Genomic DNA, 24,108 nt, shown 5'->3' with positions numbered 1-24,108 from the left:
GAGTGGAATATTGAACGTAGTTAGATCGGTAAAGTGGGTTTCTGAAATAAGCAGAACATCAATTTTATTCAAGTTTAAGGAAGCAATTACTTTCTGCTTATGGTTTGCAGGCAATTAGCGTTCCATGTGGCAACTCTACGTATGTTTAAGAATTTCTTTGGTTTATGACTTGTCAGTAAGTTTAATATACTATTTTGACTCATGAGTTGCGAGAACATGTTTTTGAACTCGTTCAGGAATGTTAATAGTTGTTCTGTATTAGTTTTAGGTTCTGAATCGTGGTTGGTTTGATGTGCTGTCACGTTTGCATATGTTCTTTAATGATTTTGTAGAGTGGTGTTTAGCTGATTTGTTTCAGTATATAGATGTGGACTGTTGTTCTTTGAGGCTGTTGGTTTCCTCTTTTCTGCATATGTCTGTTTTCTACTAGTTCCCTGTAGACAACAAGCCCTTATAATCAGCAGGATGATCTTGTTTGCATAGTGCACACTTAGCTGGAGTGTTTCTAGGTTTTTTACAATCTTTTGTATCATGTTGTCCTCCACATTTGACGCAGTAATACGGTTTAGTGCAATATGTTTTACTATGGCCGTATGCTTGACATCGCATGCATTGGATGATTGAGTTTCTTTTATTTGGTGCCTCGACTGCTATTTTGATGTGGCATAAGAATTTAAGGTTGAATATGTCTTTGTTGTTACAGCTGGGTTCAAGGTCTATGGGTTCCTTTGTTTGCCTGTGTCGAATGTTAGTTATATTGAGAACTTTATGGCCGGCTTTTTTTAGTTCCTTTGTTATTTCTGTTGTGGGTATAGAGTGATGGATATGTCTTATCACCACTCTGTAGGCACGTTCTTCCTTTATTTGGTAAGCTATCAATAAACTAAAGGAATTAATTATTTTAATTTCGATCCACCTTTTGGCCAGATAATAATTTAATTACATTTCGACACTCTTATTGGACCCCGCCTGAATTTTTTTATGAGGATGATTTGAATACAGAAATATAATAAAAGAAAGTGTGTATATGAATAAATTTATTTATAATTCTATAATTAATAGAAAACTTATATAAAAAATGAGATTAGATAAACGAGTAATATCTTTTTAATGTGGAGTATTGAGTTTAAAGTATCTTTGTTGCGATAATTCAACAGCTCTTGATAGAATAATTTGTACGTCCATAGGTGGAAAGTTTTGGAGTAATTTCAGGTTGGACGGAAAATCGCCTTCTAATAATTGATTCCTCAGAATGCTAAAAATAAATATTTAGTATTTAATACAAAAAAAAAACTGTTCAATTAGTCAATGTTCCAATTTCGAACTATTTGGTTCTCATCAGCTAGATGTAGGTTTTGGTAAACTCAAAAACAAATAGGTGGGATTTATATTTGCGGCAATCATAGGCCAATCTGTTTTTGAGCTTATTTTTTAATGTATATAGCCAGTTTGTTAGAACTTACACGATCATTGCACAGCAGACAAAGATTAAAAAATTAAATCTTTTTTTATCTGAGAATAATGAATCCCATATCCTAAGTACATCAGGCAGAGGAAATTCTTGAGAGAGCAATAGTGTGATCCACCTAAAAATAATTAACGGAAATCATTAACAAGAAAAAAAATTGTCGCCAAATATTTATAATTTATGCAGATTTACTGAAGATACACTTCTGATTATATATTGCATTTCTGACTGAATGACAATAACCGATATATATATATATATATATATATATATATATATATATATATATATATATATATATATATATATATACTCATATGAGCAAAAGAAAATAGAATACTCGAAGACTTGTCATTCAAAAAAGAAAGTGCGAAAAGGTTATTAATTACAAACCAATAAAATTAGTAATCAAACATATCGTGGACAAGCAATAGATGAGAATTGCTAACAGTAGACAGTGGAAAAAAATCAAAGAGATCTATGCCCAGCAGTGGCCGAACATGCTTTGGAAAAGAAGAAAATTAGTAAAGAAATCGAATAATGATTAAATATCCATGATAAGATATAGATTGTTGATGAATGCACAATATGCTAAAAGAATAAATAATAAAGCAATTGGGACAAAATGTAGCATAAAAATATTAAACAATGAATAATAAATACATGCAAACTAGGTTTATAAAGATCCTATATCCAAAAATATTTTTTCCTAATCTTTAATTTTTGTACCTAATCATTTAGCAGTCAAGACATTCGTTTTCCTGGTCTACTTTTTCTTTAGCTTTTGTTCCATTTGCCACTTTGAATACTTGTATGTACTTACCTGAAGCTATAATATTGAGGTTTTAAGTCTAATTGCTGGAATTTGAGCCATACATCTAGGTCGCTAGTCTTTAATTGATTTAATAGTCTATTCATCATCCCATTGATACCTTTATCAGATTCATCTAAACTTTTTATAAAAAAGTCTCTAATTTCAGACATTAAATTGGTAAAACAGAAGAAACAGTCCGCTTCAGCGTGTTCTGCAACACAAGAGTATGTGTAAAAGTGGGTACAATAAATCAAAATACATTGTTTATAAGGATTAAATGTATAAAGATATTTAATGTCAGCTGTAATGACCATAGGAGACAGTACAACGACGACAGAAACGGCAACAGTACGCACCAGCCTAGATTTTACTGTTTGTACATTTCTAACACGGACCACTACTCTATAACATATCGTTAGTGTTTGTGCAAAAGGTTATAAGCCAAGAAATTAAAGTTTTGAGAAAAATGGAGATTAAGGTAGCGATAATTTTCAAACTTGAGTTTAACAAATTATGTTAATTGCGAAAACACAAAGACTACTGGAAACAACAGAAATGAAAGTCTTGCGAAAAATAACAATCCAAACTCTAAGAGACAGAGTAAGAAGTGAGGAAATACGAGCGAGATGTGGTATAGAGGAAATAAACGCGTAGACCAAAAGAAGAAAAGTGGAATGGAATCAACACATCGAAAGAATGACAGAAAATAGAATAGTACGAATAGCAAGAGACAAATCGCCAAATGGAAGAAGAACATTGGGACGACCGAGGAAAAGATGGTCAGACAACGTCAATTGAGGCTAAAAACCGAAGTAAAACAGGCATTTTGCCTATTTATAAAGTAGGAAGAAGATGTTAATTGCCGAAATTTTCACCTCCAATTACCAACTTTATTTATTTGATGTAACAATGACTTTCGAAAATAAATACACTTATGTCCATTGACGCAATAAAATAAATCTACTTATCGATTTATTAACCAAAATAGAAAAGACCGTAGACGTGAGTGTTACTCTACTGTTACAAAAATACAAACCAATTTTATTTATATAAAACTAATTTTATTTATATTAACCTGCACTACCACAAAAACATATATCCTAGCTATATAGGGGAGAGTTACCTAAGACGGGACGGTTCCCAAGTAGGGACACTAGCAATTCTAGAAAATCTGTAACAAGTGGCAACACCTGCAATGGAAGAATGAAAGCTCGCCATTCAGTCATATTGTCACGTAAACGACACGAGGCTAGCATACCGGTAGCGTTCGTCAGAACAAGTTGTTAATGTTTACTTATTTTTTTAAATTTAGTTACGTACAACATTATAGTGAATATAGCGTTAATGGTAAGTATCTGTGAAACTTAACGTTATTAGTCAATAACAGAGTTTATAGTCATTGCATTTCACTGTAAACTATTTGCCACTAAAGCTTTTGTTTAATATCGGTTAAGATTTTTACAAAATGGGTGCAAATCTCTTAAGATGGGACAAAGTTAAACTTCCTAAGTCGGGACGTCCCATCTTAGGAACTAAAATATGGCTACAGATATTCTTCTTATACCTGCCTACTTTTAACTAATTAAATCATTAATTACTCATAAATTCTTACATATAACGGTAATTCATTCTAAAAACATTTATAAGTAGGGGTTCAGTAATTAGATTATACCCAAGGAGGTCATAATATTCTAACCTTGATTATAGCTAAGTAAAGATAATGTGTCATTAAAAAATGTTTTATTCAGTGAATTCTATATCTCGTAAGTGGCACTGATATATTTTTCTTTTACAGATGCCAAATAGAAATCCAAATTCCTATTACAAAAGAAAAACTGATCGTGGAAACTGGTCCGTTCAAAATATGATTCTAGCTGTACAAAAAGTTCGGAATAACGAACTATCGCTTCGAGAAGCTGCTGACAGATATAATATTCCTAAAAGTACTCTTCAAAGACGAGTTACAAACAAAAATTAAATCGTGACCGAAAATGACAAATATCTTGGTCGGTTTAGGCAAATATTCTCAGTTGAACAGGAACACGAAATTTAAGATCATATTCTTGAAATGGAAAAGCGATTTTTTGGAATCACTTATAAAGAACTTCGTTGTCTGGCATTTGACTTTGCCCAAGCCAATAATATTGCTAACAATTTTAATAAATATGCTCGAATGGCCTCTAAAAAGTGGGTTTATGGGTTTTTGAGTCGACATAGAAATATTTCTCTGAGAAAACCAGAAGCAACCTCATACGCTAGAGCTACAGGATTCAACAAGAATGCAGTCCAAAGTTTTTTCAACAACCTGGAAAGTATTTATAATAAACATCACCTCACTCCAGATAGAATCTGGAATATTGATGAGACCGGAGTGACCACCGTCCAAAAATTATCTAAAGTTCTTGCTCAGAGGGGTAAAAAGCAAGTGGGAGGTTTAACAAGTGCCGAAAGAGGAGTTAATGTCACTATAGTAGCTGCTATGAGTGCAAGTGGCAATTTTCTTGCGCCTGCTTTTATATTTCCCAGAAAGAAAATAAAACCAGAGCTGATGGACAATGCACCTAACGGTAGTCCGGCATTTCCACAGGACAAAGGATGGATGGATCGTGATGTTTTTTTTAAATTCATAAAATATTTTGCACAACAAACCAGACCTTCGAAGGAGTGCAAAATTCTTATTATTTTGGACGGCCATTGTTCACATACAAAAAGTTTAGACGTTATAAACTTCTGTCGCGAGAATGGTATTATTTTATTATGCCTGCCACCACACTGTACGCATAAAATGCAACCCCTAGATGTTTTGTATTTTAAATCATTTATGAGTTATTATGATTTGTACCTTACTAGATGGCTAAAAAATCATTGTGGTCGTACATTTGGAATATATCAAATCTCAGGGGCTGTTGCAGAAGCATTCTCAAAGTCATCTGTACAGATAGCGACAAATGGATTCCGAGTAACCGGAATTTGGCCTTTTAACGAAGACGTATTTCAAGACTGCGAATTCGCTCCCTCTAAAACGACGCAACAATCAGTGGACAATGATACTACATCAGAGGTCAATAAATTACCCGTAATGATGGCTCATACCGAAGGCGTAAATCAAGTTGAAATGTATGATAATCCGATTCCTTCAACCTCAAAACAGTCTGTTTTAAGGCCACCTAAAGATGGCGATTCCGAAGATAACAGACCGATACAGAGAAGGCAAATCATTCCTATCCAATTTCCGACATCCAAGGTAAAAGTGACTGATATTAGTCCGCTACCAAAGGCACAGAAAAAGAAAGGTAAGACTTCTTCTAGACATTCTCTGAAATCCACGATACTCACAGAATCGCCGTATAAAAATGAATTAGAGACGTTGCAATCCACAATCTACTAACAAGGTTAAATCTGTGAAACGAACTGTAGTTATGGACCACAGCGCTCGAAATGCAAATATTAGCAATATCACAGTCGTCACTTCAACTAAAGATGATTCAAACTGCATTGTATGTGGAAAGAAGTACGCAGAGAGTAGTGAAGACTGGTACAACTGCAAAATAGGGCTCATGAGTCTTGTGGAGTAATGGATGATCTCTATTTTATTTGTGGAAGTTGTATAGAGTAATGTCCCTTTTTGAGAAACCCAACGGACCATCTTAGGATTCCGGTTTCTCATAATGGGACATTCACACTTTTTTTTAAAAAACAAAAAACGAAGCATATTTTTTATTTAGTTTATATCTAAAATGTGTTAATAATTAGAACAAAGTTTCATTTTATTACCTCAACTTTTTTTTAATATCTATAGATTTTCAAGTATTTGTTATAAAAAAAAAACTGTCCCAACTTGGGTGACTCTCCCCTACTTAATACTAAAGGTTCGCAAAAAAAGATAAAAGTTCTTATTACAAATTACTAATTTGCTTCCAATTCATCTTCATCTTCGACAGAATCAGGATATACGTCACGTACATCACTTTCGCAAGGCAAACTTTTGTAGAAGTCATGAAAAATTTCAGAGATGTAAGGTAGTAATGGCTGAGTATGGTGTCAGCTTCGTAAGATATGCAAAATTTTTGTTTTTAAAATTTTTTAAATAATATTTTGAGATCTGCAATTTAACGCAAAAATAAGTATATTTAGCAAATATGATCAAAAGTAATTTAGAAATAATTTGTGATACATTTTCGAACCTCTTTTATCGAGTGTCCTATATATAGGACACATAAGAGTACTATATCTATAAATTGTTTTGCAGTAAATTACATGTTATGTAATAATACAAAATGTATCAATAATTTAGCATATATGTGATTTATATTTACACACTTTCAGGGGTATCTCTCTAAATTATACACTGGCTATGCTGGATGAGGAGGAACAATTGAAAGAGAACGTTGAGTCATTAAATATTTTTCCGCCAGAAAGTTCCACGGATTATCAAGCTAATGAAGATTCTGGTGATTGATGGCACGACTAATATTATAGATAGTGCAAACACTCCTGACCATGGAGCTGCGTGAATGCGGAGTCAAAATTCACGTAAAGGCAGAAAGGTTATATTGTAAGTGGAATTATACAGTGCCTAGTACAGTGCGTTTCGCATGGAAGTGGGGACTATACCAAATTTCGTCTACTGCGCCGTGGTCAGGAGTGCTTGCACTATCTCTAATAACCTACCTGCCTAACAGCTTAGATCACCTGCCGAAATACATTTTCGTAAATAAAATACAAGCAAAATACAGAATTCTTTAATATAGAAGATGATAAAGATATCAGGTTAGTCGTAGAATATGAAAGACCATCAAAGATAGGAAAAACAGTAAACATAAACAAGATTTATAAATGGGAAACCGAAGATTTGGTTGATGATAATGGAGGTTTTGTTAGTGCGGAAGGACAAATGCTGCTGCAAAACCCTCTAAATATTTTATCTTTATTTTTTGATGATATTGGACCTAATAGTCTGGACCAAATCAATATGTAGGACAAAATAATAATCATCTGAAAATGGAAAAACGCGATATAAAAGCATTCATTGGAGTATTATGACTAAGTGGATATGTACCAGTTCCAAGGTGGAGAATGTTGAAGTTACCATTGAAGAATGGTGAAGAGAAGTTTCATATTGGTTTCTGAAGCTATATCAAGAAATAACTTTGAATACCTATATTTTATCTCACTTTCACAGGCCATTGTTTGATCATCTCAAAATTGCATTCCAAAATATAAACTTTTATATAATTTCAGTAAGGGCTAAGACATGGTACTTTTCGGTGATGGCATACTGTATTGATTTAACTGTGCAAAATACCTGGCAGCTGCACACCTTGATCAATTAAAATTCAGACGATGAGTAGCCCCCACGCGATTATAAAGCGGCCACTATACTACTCGTGAAGTTGATCGAAGTTCAGCGAGTACGAGAGTGTAGACAGGTACTTCATGCGACTTCGCTTCGCCTCGTTCTACTTCCGATATGTGTCGGTTTTTCGCGTCCGTGTCAAAGGGACCGAAGTTCGAATAGGAAGATTCACACTAAAGTATTTTCCACCTAAGAAGACCGCTTTGCAATTAAACGCTAATAACTTTTTATTAGATACTGTTGTTTCAAACAGCACTGCTCAACACGTTATCGTTTATTGGTTTTAATATTTGATTGCAATAGTACGAGTACGGAATATTTATTTAAACAGTGAATTTATTACATGTTAATTTTTTAATTTCTTCTGACGTATCGTATAATGTAGGTTTACCCAATAATCAAAGTTATGCCTTTACAAGAACATATTATTTGAAAAATAAGGAGTACCATGTGTCATAATAATTGTAATCTCCTTTATACACACTTTAAAAATTTGTTTAGTAATGTATTTCTTAAATCCACACAATAATTGAAAAATGATTCATGCTATTTAAAAATATCTTTCTGTTAACGACACTGTTATCGACAAAGTAGATCAAATTCAAACTTGTCATCATATTATACTTCTGTTTATCGTTAAACATTAATTGTTGGTCGTGGGTTGTATTGGTGTTATTTATTAATTTAGCAAAATAAATAATCAGCAAAAATCTTGTTTAAAACATGCGAGCGGTTTTTGCAATCACAATCAATGCAGTGTTTATGCTTTTTAGCATTGGCTCTTAAATAATTTGTGTTCGATTGTTTCGTCTGTTGTACAATCCTCGTCCTTTTTAGGGTGTAGTAGTTGTATATAAGTACCTATTTTTTTATAGTACCGTAGTGAAGCGGTACTTTAAAGTAAAATGAGTAATTTGGAAGAAAATAAAATACAGTCGAAACGTAGAGTGTTTCAGAAGAACGACGTTTAGTTCTGAAAGTCGAAAGTTATTTCAATTTGGAAAAAAATAATATGGGTCAATTGTCATCTGTTATGGCAGTTCAGAAATGCACATGCGATGCTTGCGGTATCTCAGAGAGGACATTCCGAAGAATTAATAACATGAGTGAGGATGAAATAAATAATGTAAGCAAGAGAAATCGTCGACATCCAAAAACTTTAGACTTGCACCAGTCAATTAAACTTGCAATTAAAAATATTATATATAATATGTATAAAGCCAAAGAACATGTAACAGTTAGTGCTGTGTTACAAAAAATAAAAGACAAGGAACTGTGTGATATTAGATTAACAAGTTTGTGGAGAGTGCTGAAACATTTAGGTTTTCGATATAAAAAGACAAATGATAGGCAAGTATTGTGTGAACTCTCTAATGTTGTTTCAAAACGGTGGCATTTTTTAAGAAAATACATGAACAATAAAACGTCTGATAGTCCGAGGCAAGTTGTATTTTTAGATGAAACTTGCATTTTCGCTAAAGGAAATATCCACAAGGAAACTAAATTCCTGTAGCTGGCTGTATACCATGTATCACAAAAAATTTATTAAAATCCTTTATAAAAGGTATATAATTAAAAAACCCAATCGGGCTATATCGTAAAGACAAAACGTTTTCGGAATCCATATTCCATCATCAGTGTCTAGGTATACATGTTTAAAGCCACTAAATATCCGGGTAAAAACCCGTTAAAAGTTGTAGGTTAAAATTAAGTCTAGATTATTCGATCTTATATATTAAGATCTTAAAGTTACTAGTGGATTTGATAACATGGCAACGTACGACTCTACATAAAGTTGCTGGTCCTGAGACAAAGTGTCTACGAGGACTTGATGATAGCAACTGAAATAGGAAATATGTCAAAATCATCCTGGCAAGAGGGCACCACGAAATGTTATTCTTCTAGTCGTTCCGGTAATTGTAAACGATACATTATACTTCATGCTGGAAATGATGAGAGTTTTATTCCTGACGCTGGTTTAATTTTTTCGTCCACAAAGAATACAGGTGATTACCATGGAAATATGTATGCAAATATTTTTGAAGTAGGTTTGAAGAAAATTTGTTAAAAAAATTGGAGCGACCATTCATAATAGTGTTGGATAATGCACTCTACCACTTAAGAGTAGAAGAGAGATTTCCTTTAAACAGCTGTACAAAAGAAGAAATAAAGTTGTGGTTGACAGAAAAGAAAATTTATCACGGTGACATATAAGTCGATTTACTTCAAAGGTGTGGAGAGCACAAAATTCAAAAGAAATTTGTTACTGACCAAATGGCTCTTAAATATGGCCATGAAGTTCTTTGACTTCCGCCCTACCATTGCCACTATAATGCAATTGAGTTAGTTTGGGGTATAGCCAAAAATTTTTATGATAAACTTGCATCCAAAACAACAGATGACGCTAGTGTTCTTAGTTTATGGAAATAATCGCTAGAACAAATAAAGGCAGAACAATGGCAAAATTGTATTAGACATACGGAAGACATAATCGTTCAGTCTTTTCAAACCGAGCGAGTTATAGATGAGGTCCGACCTCTAGTTATTCGGATAGACAATTCAGATAGTGACGACTCTGATAGCTAAATATCAGACAGTGAATAGGACAAATCGTTTGCTAAAAAGAAATAACAAAAAAGTGTTTCGGGAATTCAATTCGGACTTTGTGGTGTGTTTTAGTTAAACGATAAATTAGCTTCGGTCTAATTACTGGACACTGCATACTCTCAATAGCTTTGGTATTAAGTACTGGACTACACGTGTTTAAACCTTTTGTTTTACTGAGAACTTGGAAGCGATTTAGTGCCAATTTGTTTCAAGGTTATATTTACAGTGTCTGCAGAAAGTAAAGTCTTGGAAGTATTTTATTCAAATTTGGACATACCAGCAACTTGGCAAGTATTTACCAATTTTACTGCATGCAAAACCATTCGTATAATTTTCACTCTATGCAAAATAGAGACTTATAGAGACATGATGAACATTTGATGTCGACAAATAATTTCGAGTATTAGAAATATTCCGTCCCACTTCTTTTAACCTGTATATACATATTATATTCATTTTATTTGCCTTTGATACAGTAAAATCCAATATTATTACTGAACATAAAATACAGGAAATTAAATATTTTTACTTTTCAAGCGATCGGAATTAAATATTAACGTCCCACTGACCATATCTTAATTGCACATCCGCCGTCATAGGGTAAAAGGACTTTACATTACTCGACTTCACGAGTATGTAGGGAGTAACCTCGCTTCGATTAACTTCACTTCGACACTTCGTCTGAAGAACGATAGAGAGTGTAGACGGCGTTTTACAAAACAAAAAAACTAGGACACATTCGAGAGGTAATAAGTCATCTACAGAAGGTTTAGATATAAGGTTTGATCATTTGGTAATAGCACAAAATAAATAAACACGCTGGGCACATTGCTCCAGAAAAAACCACCACCAGACGTTCCAAATGCGGCAAAGGACTCCACGTAAAATGTTTTTTGGCATATCATACAAATAATTTATAATTGTTGTAAGTGCTCTTAAGGCACTGTTCTACAATATAGGATGCCCAGAGTTTTATACTTCTATTAGAAAAATAAATTTTATTTATTATTAATAAATATATTTTAGTTCAGTAATCACAATTACAGCTAATGGGCATTAAGAGCATTTAATTTGGCCCCATTTATTTACTTAATAAAAATAATGAGAAACTAAATGATGCATGATATCGTCATATTTCGAAAAATATTATCTTTAATCTACTTTTTACGGAACGATATGATTATTGGGGTTTTGTAAATATTTTTTGTTTACTAAGTAATTAGTGCAATGATGATGTAATGCTGTGATAATATAAATATTAAATAAGTAAAGCGATTTTACCCACAAAAACTTTTTAGTAAAAAAATATAAAATAATTTTAAATTATTTAATACCCAAAAAATTAAAAAGGAATATTGACATTTAATGCAATTACATCTATTTTACTAACAGAACCGTTTTAATTATTTATCAAACCGTTCCATATTCCAATGCTGGTCTGCTAGCCCTTTGCATGTGTACAATATTGGGAAATCCCGTAAAAAGCTGATACTAAGAAGCTGTGGCTATCAAGCGGATGTTATAAAAGATTACTAATTAAAACGCCTAAGATGACGTATAATTTTGTGTGCATCAGGAAATCGAGCATTACCATTCTCATTTTGTTGGTATCTTAGTATCGTATGCAGGACCAGCGCGTGGTGTAAAGTATTGGGGGTGCACACATAATATTATATAAGATATAAAATATAACACTGTAGGCCTCTGTTTGAGCCCTATTTCAGTAGGTAAAACTTTGTGTGTTGTCAAACTGTAAAAATCAAAGGACCTTATTAAGAAATTACAATAAATAATGTATTTTATTTACTTAAAATTATAATTTAGTTTTTTAAATTTTACATGCAAGTTTTGTATTGAAAGTCAAGTCTGAGATAAATTCTTCAATATCCAATTCATTAAAATTTCGAATTTCATGTACCATTTTTTTTAAATTGACAACATTGCGAGTGCAGTTAGTCAATCCCGGCATATAGTACTTCTAAGGAAAGATTTGATACGTTTCAATATAGAGAAACATCGTTCTGTTTCTGCGATTGTCATTGGCATTGTAACAAGTACTTGAAGGCTTAAAATTATTTCAGAAAAATCTGCCTGCAAATTACTTTCAATTAAAAATTTAAGTAAGTAGAATGCTCCGGAAAGTTCTTTAAAATCGGATCTTCTAAAATTTCCAATTCAGTCTTTAATTTGTTATTGTTTAAAATGGGACAATTGCCAATTGCTGATTCCAATACCAATGTTGGAAAATTTGAGCTGTATGTTTCAAAATTTTCCATCGAACATAATTTTGCTATTTCCAAATGTCCTGTTAACAAAAACCTTCTTTTAATATCTGATAGTTATAGTATCACAAAATTCCTTGGCTTGAATAATAGTAGAGAGATAAGAATTTCTGTCATCTCTCTTCCATCTCCTCCTGGAATGACTATCATCAATATCTGCTAACTCGTTATCTCTTATGGTGTGAATATTGTCACTGTCTTTTTTAATATTTTTTTCAAATGCAGACTAGAGTCTACGGCGCCATGCTAACACTTTCTACCTATTTTGAAATTGAACCTCGTGGTGCAAACTATGCCACACTGTCTTAAGCACCATCCATTTATTATTGGACTCTCAAAAATATCATCAACGACGATTTGTTATGTTTTTCCTAAAAACTCGTTCCAGTGCTAGCTGAAATCTACCCTGCAGAAAAGCTGACGAATTGTTTTAAATCTATGAATATTGTATCAGTTTTAAATAGTCACTAATAATCTCTAATTACCGCGGCATTTTTCGTTAAATAAAAAATGGATTAAATTGTATAAAGATTTTAACAAACCTCTAAATGATATGTCGCTGTCCAAAGCAAATGAAAAATATATCGGTCCTACAATTTCGTTCATTCCTTGAACATAACCTTGGCCGGGGTTTAGTTTGGCGTATAAAAATAATATCCTTTCTACAACTTCCCAGTGAGCCTCTTTGCCTTCTGTCATGGGAGCGTAGTCTTCATTAGCTTTTTTAGATAATAGCGCGATCTGAAAAGCATGACATTAACTGTATTTACTATATTATAATAAAGGTAATCACTATGTGTTACTTTTGGTTTTTAGGCATGTCATTTTAAGTTCGCTAAGTAATTGAACAAGCAGCATTCAGATCTAGATACTTGCTCCTTACTGTTATAATTCTTACAAAAAGTCTGAGAATTTACAAAGTAAGACTCACCTTTACTGTCGTTTATTTCAAATACGCACGTTTTTAAAGGGCGTGTAGGCCTGCGTGGTAAATTTATGGTTATAAGATACGAAAGGATATGAATTCTATAGGGTACTTGTAGGTTGTGAAAAAAACTGTTTGATGATATCCGTTTTAACTTTCAATCGAAAATACGTGCTATCGAAATAAGCGTTGAATAGTGCTTTAGTGCCGAACTGGATATAAGTGCCGGCTTATAATAAAGTACAAATAAAGAACATTCATTGAAATAAGTCATCTTACACAGAACACCAGAATAAAAGCAAAGAAATAGGAAAAAAAATTTAAATTTTAACTGTTCAAGTGTCTCTTCGAAATGTTTACCGGCTCTTTACCGGTGATTGCTTTTTAAGATATCTCATAAAGCTGAACAAAATGTGATAAGAACTGCCGTGTAATATTCTACAAATGACTATAATAATTGGTAACTTTATTTAGGACATGTCAATTAAATTATCGGACTACAACAAAATTACATTACAAAGTTTATCCCGTTCAATGCACTCTCCTTGACGATGGCTACAACGCTCTATACGACGTTTTCAGTGCTGCAAGTCTGCTTCTTGAGTACCTCAAAGAAATAAGATAGAAAACAAAAAGGAACGGAGGGCGAGGTACGTTGCCTACGGCGGAGTGGTCAAATCCTTCTCGTTTCCCTTTTCCTCTAAATTAAAAAGTTTTGGGATAAATTATGCGCAAACTTTCTGCCTTCAGCAGATAGCGATTCATGCAAAATCTGACAGACATTTTCTTTGTTAATTCCTGAGATTTCAACAATAGCTTCACAGAAGAATATTGCATACTTTAGAGAATTAAAATTAATGTGACAACATTGCCGATCTAGAGAGTTAAGTTTTTTGGGGAGTTGCTTTATAAGCTTCGTTCTTTTGCTCTCAGGTTGACCAATTGAGTAGTATGATAACACATTATAACTTTGCAGCCACCATTTATTGACTGGTTATGAACATAAAAATATTTGCACATATACTGCTGTGTAGATGCAAGATTAAAACATTACACTGCAATAATTCAGCAATAAAGCGCGACAAAATATTTTTAATACTTCTACATTATCAAAAAAGCAAATGTAAGATGCATACTATGCAAATTGTCGTAAAGATATTTAAACATGCCTTACAAATCGATTATTTTCATGCTTACAGTTAAAGTTTATTTCTTTACCTGCTACTAAAACATATCCATGGTGAATGTACAGGCTGTATGAGAGATTGTTATTAAAATGCAGAAAACACTTGTCAAAATACACCTTTGGAGGTAAGGTTCAAAACAACTTTTAATAACAATAACTGTTGTTTTTATTTATTTAATACACGGGATAACCCCATTAACAGTTTTAATTACAATATACAATATCACAGTTAGGATTCAAAACTTGATATTACTTATAATATAAAATCAATATTAAAAAGTTTAAAAAAAAAACGAGACTAAAAATCTTACATACTAAAAAAAACAAAGTATAACAAGAACAAGAACAAAATTCAACAATCTCAATATATATCACAAAGCAATAGATCTTTTTAACTGAGTTAAAGTTATATTGAAAATATCAAAATCGCGATCATTTAATAGCCCCATGTATCTATCCAATGGGTTGTGAATACCGTAGATTGTTCTGTGAAAGGGAATATTGAAAACATTGTGGTACCATAGAGCTTAATGGGGAACATTAAAGATAATCTGCCTTAACAGGTTTGGACAATCAATAAATCCATGTATCATCTTATATATAAATATAGCTCCTAACATGTCACGACGGTTCTTGAGTGAGAGTAAAGATAATTGTTGTTCGACACGGAAATAATCATGATTTTCAATAGAAGTGTGGACGTGGTAAGCACAATATCTCAAAAATTTATGCTGGACTCTTTTTATGGTATCAATACTGTTCTGAAAATAGGGAGTCCAAATAAATGAACAGTATTCCAAAATAGTTCTAACTAAGCAACAATACACTAATCTTGTTGAATTAATGGAGAAATACTTGCAATTCCTAGTAACGAAACCAAGAAGTTTAGATGCCTTTATTGAAATAGAGTTTATGTGGTCACAGAAATCCCAAATACAAGAACCATAATTCAGTGGCTGATTATTAATAGTATAGCTTGTTCCAATTCTATTGACTTTACAAGAAAAACTTATAAAACAACATTTGTTTACATTTAAGTGGAGTTTGTTCTGATTGCACCAATTTTGTAGTCTGCCTAAGTCATCTTGTAGCAAGGCTTGATCTTTTAAACTGTCTATAACTTTCCAAAATTTCAAGTCATCTGCCAACATTAGACATTTGCTATTAAGGAAACAGGAAGTGACGTGGTTAACCAAGATATTATTAGAATAACATTGTGATGTTTTTTGGTTGCGAAAGTCGACAAATTGTGCATAAAAAATGATGTGAATACAATTAAAAAAAAAAATTAAAGTTTACACTTAGGAAAACATGATAATGGTTAATCACCCAGAAAAGTTTACCAATTTCTGCTAGCTGTCCAACGCCGCTTCTTTTCTTCTTGTGGTGTATATTTCGTTCCTTGCTCTTGTAGCCACATATAAATATGTCAGTGACAATGGCCGAACCGTGAAAACTCGAAACCAAGAGGGTCAAAAGTGCATAAGATCTAGTTTTCCATATTGTTTGAAAAATATCTGTTCTTTACAAAAATATCCACTTTTATTCCAGAAAAATTTGTGAAACGGTAGAAACCCGAAGGCATTCCGAGAATATAAATAGAGAAGAGGGCTACCTTGGCAAAACTCAAAAATAGATGTAAGGAGCGACATCAGCAATCCCCATCATCCGAACGAACGCAATAAGAGCCGGTGATCCAAACGAATGAACAGCTATATAAGGGCCATTGCAGAGTGGGTTCAGAGAATTCATGTTGTACTTCTAGATACGTTGAGTAATTGAGTTACTGTGCATGAATCTCTAACGTCTGTTAGTTTCTGCCTCTTGGTCAATTAAGTACTTGATTATTGCGATCAACAGTCTACCCCGCTCCAGAAGAAGCCACATAGACGTGTAGCGAGACATTACTCAAATCTGTCACCAAAAGACATGACCAAAGCCAGCAGATGATTAGTTTTAAATTATTTAAATTTTTATGAGATATCTCGTAGTGAACACATGCTGAAATATCTAACTCTTTGTGTCAATATTTAACTTTAATTTTTGAAATGTCTTCATAAATTTCTCGCTTATATTAAATAAATTCTAAAAAATCCGCTTGGACTATACAATCAAACAATGTGCTGACTCTTCAAGTGTCCAATTGCAGTGGAGGCAATTTGCATTATTATTGCATCATTCGCTAAGCAATGTTGCCAATTTGTACTTGATTTCTAAAATATCCCTCGAATAACAGAATAATAAGACACAACAAACAAAAAAGATTGAACAGATAAAAAGAGAATCTTGTCAAATGGAGATAAAAGCTGCTGAAAATGATCCAAAAAAAATTTGGAGTATACTAAACACCATAATACAAAATAAGAAGCTAACAAAAAAAAAATCAACAACTATTTCCAAACTTATAACAGACAATTTAGATATTGATGATCCTAACATCATTTCTAACAAGCTCAATAACTACTTTGCTACAGTTGGTTCAGAACTTGCTCAGGCCATTCAACGCTCTGGATATGTTCCACCAGGACCACCATTAATAAACAACATATTTTCTTGGAGCTTTACAACAAAGGAGGAAATTAAAGATATAATAAACTGAAGACCAAAACTGCATGTGGACTAGGCAAGTTATCAGTAGATACTATTAAAGAGTTCAAGAGTGAGATATCAACTATTTTAAGTACTCCAGTAAATTTAACATTCACTACAGGAAGTGTTCCCAGTGCCCTAAAAATGGCAAAAGTTGTTCCAGTATATAAAGAAGGTGACTCCTCATTGTCCAGTACTTATCGACTTATTTCACTTTTACCAGCCTTAGTTAAGATTCTGTAAACATGTGTAAATAATAGAATCATGTACCATTTAGACAATGAAAATTTCTTATATAAAGGCTAATATTTAGACAGGGTAGCAGCACAACAACAGCAACAGCTGATCTTATAACAAATATTATTGATAAAGTTGATAAAGTCCAATCTTGTATATTTGTATCGCTTGATTTGAATAAAGCCTTTAATACAGTTGATCACACCCTGTTATTGTCTATAATGGAAACTTAAGGGATAAGAGGCATGGTGTTAAAATGGTTTAATGATTACCTATCAGGAAGAACACAACTTACATTTGTTAACAGGGTGAATAATCAATTGCTCAATATTGAGTGTGGAGTTCCTCAAGGGTCGATAGTTGGACCAACTTTATTTCTTATTTATGTTAATTCAATTTCAACTTTGCAATTAAGAGGTACACTACAAATGTATGCTGATGATACCTGCATTGCATACTTGAGCAAAAGCCCGAACGAGACAAAAAATGATCTTGAATTTGACTTACAGATGGTGAAGGGATGGTTATATCATTATAAACTTACCCTTAACACTCTCGCCGCCTAGTGTAACATTAATGTGCACTTTGTATTGACAAATGTGTAACATTAATGTACACTTACAGCGTTTCATGTTAATAAAATAATATAGTTTTGGCGCATGATGAAAAAATTTAAAATATCATTGGCGACGAGAGTGTTAATACAGATAAATCAAGTTATATGGTGATAACAAGGAGAAAAGAGTAGCAACAATTAACGATAATACTTGAATCAAGGCCCTTACAAAAAGTGGAATGTATTAATATCTGTGACTTACATTGACCACAGACTTACTTGCGAGTCTCACATATAACATTTATGCAAAAAAAATCTCACCTGCAATAGGGGTTCTTGAAAGAGCAGCAAATTATGTAGAAATTAAATGTAGGAAAATATATATTACAGTTTAATACATAGCCATGTCACCGATATAACTCTAATTTGGAGAAAAGCCACACAATATAACCATCTTCATGCTCTTTGCGTGCTTCAAAATACAGCTATAAAAAATCTTTAGACTACCAAGACTTTTTCCAACTAAAGAAATATATCTACCCAATAAGATTATGGAGATTCAATCAATATATGTATACCAAGTTTGTATGTTCCTACACCAGTGTCAAATGTAGAAATTTCACTCTAATATGAAAACAACTACCAATCATCCAGTTCACCTATAATGTAAGAAATAGATTCTACTTTAGAGCTTCAGCAATAAACACAGCTGCAGGATAATGAAGCATTGTGGTAGAAGGAATAAAGTACTACAACCTTATCCTGGACATAGTGAAGGCAATGAACATCAATGCCTTTAAATAAAAATTAAAAAATCTAATTTATGAGAACCATTTTATAACCCCCTCACACTGACATCACATTTTTTCTTCTTTTTTGTATAAATAAGATAGTTGTCTCTCTGTTAAATAAATATCAATAATGATATGATCTAAATTGTTTGCAAAGTTAAACCTCATCTTCCTATTCAAAATTTTTGATGCGTCAAAGTAATTATATTAGTGTTTGTATTATATATTTTTTTCTAATTTGACCCACATAGCCTTTGCTCAGGGTGTGTAATTGTATATTTAGCATTTTTATAAGTGACATTTATATTTTCATGGAACAGAACCATAAAATAATGTGATATTCGAACTTAGTACTCTTTGTCCATTTCAAATTAGAAGAGATTAGCCCATTTTAGAATATTGTAAGATTGAGTTTTATACAATGTATCTGATCACTGTGTTACAAATTATAACATAGTGATGTTATCATTTGTAACACATATGATATAAGATAAAAAGTCTAATAGTGTGATAGTGTAGAACACTCTTAAGAGAAGCATAAGATGAGGACATTTCAGCTCATCAAAATGTCACTAGTACTGTAAATATAAATAACTAAGTTAAGAAGGTAAAAGAAATAATAAGTTAGACTTACTCACAATCAATTTAATTTAACTAATCGGACGACCGGTTTCGCTTTCTATAATATGCAAAGCATCTTCAGGTCACGATACAAAGTTAAAATGCTGAAAATAATAATCCCATATTAGGGTGTTGTCTAATAAAGATAAAACAAAGGTAGGTGATATAAATTATATAAATTACAGTAATTATGCCAATATTACATGTCTGTTGTTTTATAAATGAATAAAATGTTTAAGCAGACAAGGTAAGACCCACAAATTGGTAAAATAGTCTATTAAACTGTAATGAATTAATAAATAAACAAATAAATAAAACATTACTTACATGCCGGTACCCTATTAATTGATGGTTGAAAGAACATGGTTCAAACTATCTTGTATTGTTGATTGGAGAACTCAGGTCAACTATTGTAATTGTTTAACAGTAAACGGGGAAGTTCTTGAGGAGACAGATTTTATCCAATGAAGTAGAGATAGGTGAAATGTAATTGTTTGTTTGATGAAAGTAATGTTCTATACCATTAAGTTCTTTAAAGTTATTTATATTTATTCTGGAGATATATTTATGAAATGTGTTATTTATTGAGATTTTTATGTTTTGTTTTGGAAGGTGACAGTTGTAAGACAATGAATAAGAATGGATATACAAATTGTGTGGGTGTGCAATTATAACAGCTTGTAGTTATCAAATTTCTTTGATAAAGTTGTTGCAATATGTGGCAAATTGTTGTAAAGTCCAAAAAATTAATGTTAAAATCAAATTAAGACACTTTTATATACACAGAAACACACAGAAAACACTTAAAAAACGGGGGACGAAACAGACATTTAATTTAAAAGGGGGAGGATTTTAAAAGAACTACATTTCTTATTTGGAGACAATGAGTTTTTTATGTCCAAGTAAGAAATGTAGTTCTTTTAAAATCCTCCCCCTTTTAAATTAAATGTCTGTTTCGTCCCCCGTTTTTCAAGTGTTTTCTGTGTGTTTCTGTGCATATAAAAGTGTCTTAATTTGATTTTAACATTAATTTTTTGGACTTTACAACAATTTGCCACATATTGCAACAACTTTATCAAAGAAATTTGATAACTACACGCTGTTATAATTGCACACCCACACAATTTGTATATCCATTCATATTCATTGTCTTACAACTGTCACCTTCCAAAACAAAACATAAAAATCTCAATAAATAACACATTTCATAAATATATCTCCAGAATAAATATAAATAACTTTAAAGAACTTAATGGTATAGAACATTACTTTTATCAAACAAACAATTACATTTCACCTATCTCTACTTCATTGGATAAAATCTGTCTCCTCAAGAACTTCCCCGTTTACTGTTAAACAATTACAATAGTTGACCTGAGTTCTCCAATCAACAATACAAGATAGTTTGAACCATGTTCTTTCAACCATCAATTAATAGAGTACCGGCATGTAAGTCATGTTTTATTTATTTGTGTATTTATTAATTCATTACAGTTTAATAGACTATTTTACCAATTTGTGGGTCTTACCTTGTCTGCTTAAACATTTTATTCATTTATAAAACCACAGACATGTAATATTGGCATAATTACTGTAATTTATATAATTTATATCACCTACCTTTGTTTTATCTTTATTAGACAACACCCTAATATGGGATTATTATTTTCAGCATTTTAACTTTGTATCGTGACCTGAAGATGCTTTGCATATTATAGAAAGCGAAACCAGTCGTCCGATTAGTTAAATTAAATTGATTGTGAGTAAGTCTAACTTATTATTTCTTTTACCTTTTGAAATGGACTCACACAAGCAACACATTCATGATTTGAATAATGCAAAACTAAGTTAAGATTTTGTTGAATTTTCAGGATATTCATCAATATAATTAATCTGAACTTGTTAGGTCAACTGCCCACAAACTCAAGTGTTTTGAAAAGTTTGTCAGTGACCAGGTTTGAATGCAATTCAAAATGATTCAATTAAGGAAGTGTAAAGACTATGGACCACAGAGATTATTACAATTTGTAAAAAGTTATCTAAAATTTTTGAATAATTTTTAAGTAAGTCCTGCCGATATTATTAGCATGAGTCCTTTATAACTTAAAGAAATGACCTTTCATTATGTTTTGAACCTCACCTCCTCATAAATTTGTAATACCTTTGTAATTCCTAGGCCTTTTCTTTCAACATTGGCACATTTGAGAACACTTCTTTGTACTCTTGTATGCAGTCTTTTGACATCATTCATATTGACTATTTCTTTACAAGGATATTCAGTTGGCTGTTGAAAGAATGATATATCAGGGCACAGTCTTCTAACATCTTTATCTATTTGGAGCAACACTTCATTGTCTTTAAAAAATGTTTGCCATTCGCTATCAGGATTTATGTTCAATGGGTGGTCTCCTAAGGTTACATCCCCATTTATTTCTTTTCCTCCTGGCATGACTATCATTTCCTCTGTAACAAAGAATTAAAAAATAGAAAAACAACGATTTAGCAATTCAAATAGATCAAAACATGAATTAATATTAGTAATAATAAATTGAAGCCCATAAAATTCAATGCCAAAAAAGGTTCAATGTGATGGTGTGGATTTTACAAAAACAGATCTGTATATTTATTTAATATACAGATTGAGAAAAGAGATATTAAATGTGACATATTCTAAATCTATAAGTAATTGTGTGTTTTTGTTACAATCTTCAAATATCTCCACACATATTGTAAAGTCAGCCAAAACCCACCCAGGGTTGTAGTGCTATGAGAAGAAGAAGAACAAGATATTGTAAAGTCCTAATTCTCCTGTAAATCAAAAAGTAAGATATACTATTTAAAAATATTTTAAAAAGTATAATCTTCATTATTTTAAATTATATGCAGAAGAAAGTAATATATTTGGGCAATATGGCCCATCATCAAAGTAACTAATTATTTTATTCCTTTGAAGAACCAAACAATGAAAGAAGTAAATCTATCCTTATCTTTTGGAAGCTTTCATATTGAGGCTGGCCAAAAGAAGACAAATAGAAGACACCCAAAAGAAATTCAAACTCTGGTTTATATTGACAATTCTTTCAATTTGCTCACTATTTTGATAAACTTTGTCAGAAATTGTAAAGGTCTAAATAATAATTCAGAAATAAGTAGATATAAATATTTCAGTACTTATGAATTGCTTGTAGAGATCTCTTTTTTCTTGAAGACATGATTCCCAGTTGCTTTGTTCTGGTGGCAAATAGTTTAACAGCAGTTTCCAACACAAGGGTCTTTTTCCTTGATCGTCAGGTATACCTGGAACATATTGAGGTAAATAATTTATATAAAACGGGATCACTCAGAGAACATACCATGGAATGATAGTGTCTTTAATGCTTCTATATCTATCACATTTTGTTGAAGAATATCATCGAATTCTTTTAATCTAAAAGTAAAGTAATTTTATAATTGCATACTTTCGCCGGTACAAATTATTTACCTTGCTTTATATGCCATAATTTTGACACTTCTTGGGGTAGAAAGTCCTTTCTATTTTCATTGGGCGGACTATCAATTTGATAACTTTTAATCAAATTTAACAAACAAAACCATAAACTTCTTCTTTAAAATTAATCTGAACACGTCACATATCATATCCAAGCCACATATTTTTATATAAAATTCACTGTTATAGCATTGTTACTCGATAAAGAATGTTTTAACTATCAACTACAGGTAAATAACAATATAATTGTTTTTTAAGCTAAATTGTTATTAGTAAAATTAGGTATAATTACGTTCTCAATAAGCGTAAAATTTTATTTTTCCTACTAGTTAGATAACCAGCAGTACAAATAGATAATGACCCAGTATAATAAGTACTGAGTTAGTAGATGGATTAAAACCATATTTAAAATTGTTAAATTATCTGACAATGTTCCGACCAACTGAATATACAAAGAATATAGGCGCATATGCGTCTATATTCTTTGGTTATAACTTGATTTTTCTACTTTTTTGCAGTTATGTCTAAAACATTGTTTGAATAATCGACGTCAATATTCCGTAGGATTACTAAAGAATAATTAAAAATAATAAATAATAAGGCAATAAACGTAAATTACAAAAGGGTACAAGTTGTCATGTATTTTGGTTTGGTTACCTTTATAATTGCCACTCATGTTAGAGGCACCATCATATCCTTATCTCACACAATCATTCATATCCAATCCAAGTTTCGTAGTAGTATATTCTAAAATGGATTTTGCAATGTTTTCGCCAGTTTACTCATACATAGGAATAAATACTGCAAAATATTTTTGTAGGTACTTTTATTTCCAGTAAAATCAATATATTTAATTCACAATGATAATTGCTCAACTGGGAATATGTCCATTGTCTCGTCGTCCAAGATTGAAAAAGACTGCTTCTTTTATCTTTTAACAACTTTTTCTTGAATAATAGTAATAAACGCGCAAAAAGTACTTTTCGACTCAAATCTATTTGAGTCGAAAAACCTCATAGAAATCATAATAATTGAATCAAACAAAAATAGAAAATAATAGGAACGACAGGAATACTCGCTTCTCGTCCAGGGGCCCATCAGGCCCATTACGAAAGAAGGTAACTAAATAACAATTCGGTTAAAACAAAGATTAACGAGATTAGTTAAGATTGATTACAAACACACGTTT

General features: G+C 32.0%; 1 protein-coding gene across 1 annotated transcript; it reads right to left on the bottom strand.

The window, feature by feature from the left end:
• Positions 1 to 1,022: 1,022 nt before the first annotated feature.
• Positions 1,023 to 23,187, bottom strand: LOC140445381 (TBC1 domain family member 13). The gene is made up of 8 exons (XM_072537361.1): positions 22,914 to 23,187; positions 22,786 to 22,859; positions 22,604 to 22,729; positions 21,594 to 21,895; positions 13,070 to 13,268; positions 2,292 to 2,493; positions 1,464 to 1,586; positions 1,023 to 1,255 (listed from the first exon to the last, which is right to left on the bottom strand). Exons 1-8 carry the CDS (start codon positions 22,928 to 22,930, stop codon positions 1,108 to 1,110), a joined length of 1,191 nt encoding a protein of 396 aa, XP_072393462.1. The 5' UTR covers positions 22,931 to 23,187; the 3' UTR covers positions 1,023 to 1,107.
• Between the last annotated feature and the right edge of the window lie 921 nt (positions 23,188 to 24,108).

This window comes from Diabrotica undecimpunctata, chromosome 7, assembly GCF_040954645.1.
Source record: "Diabrotica undecimpunctata isolate CICGRU chromosome 7, icDiaUnde3, whole genome shotgun sequence".
NCBI classification, from domain to species: Eukaryota; Metazoa; Arthropoda; class Insecta; order Coleoptera; family Chrysomelidae; genus Diabrotica; species Diabrotica undecimpunctata.
This window is presented reverse-complemented; position numbering and strand designations above follow the sequence as displayed.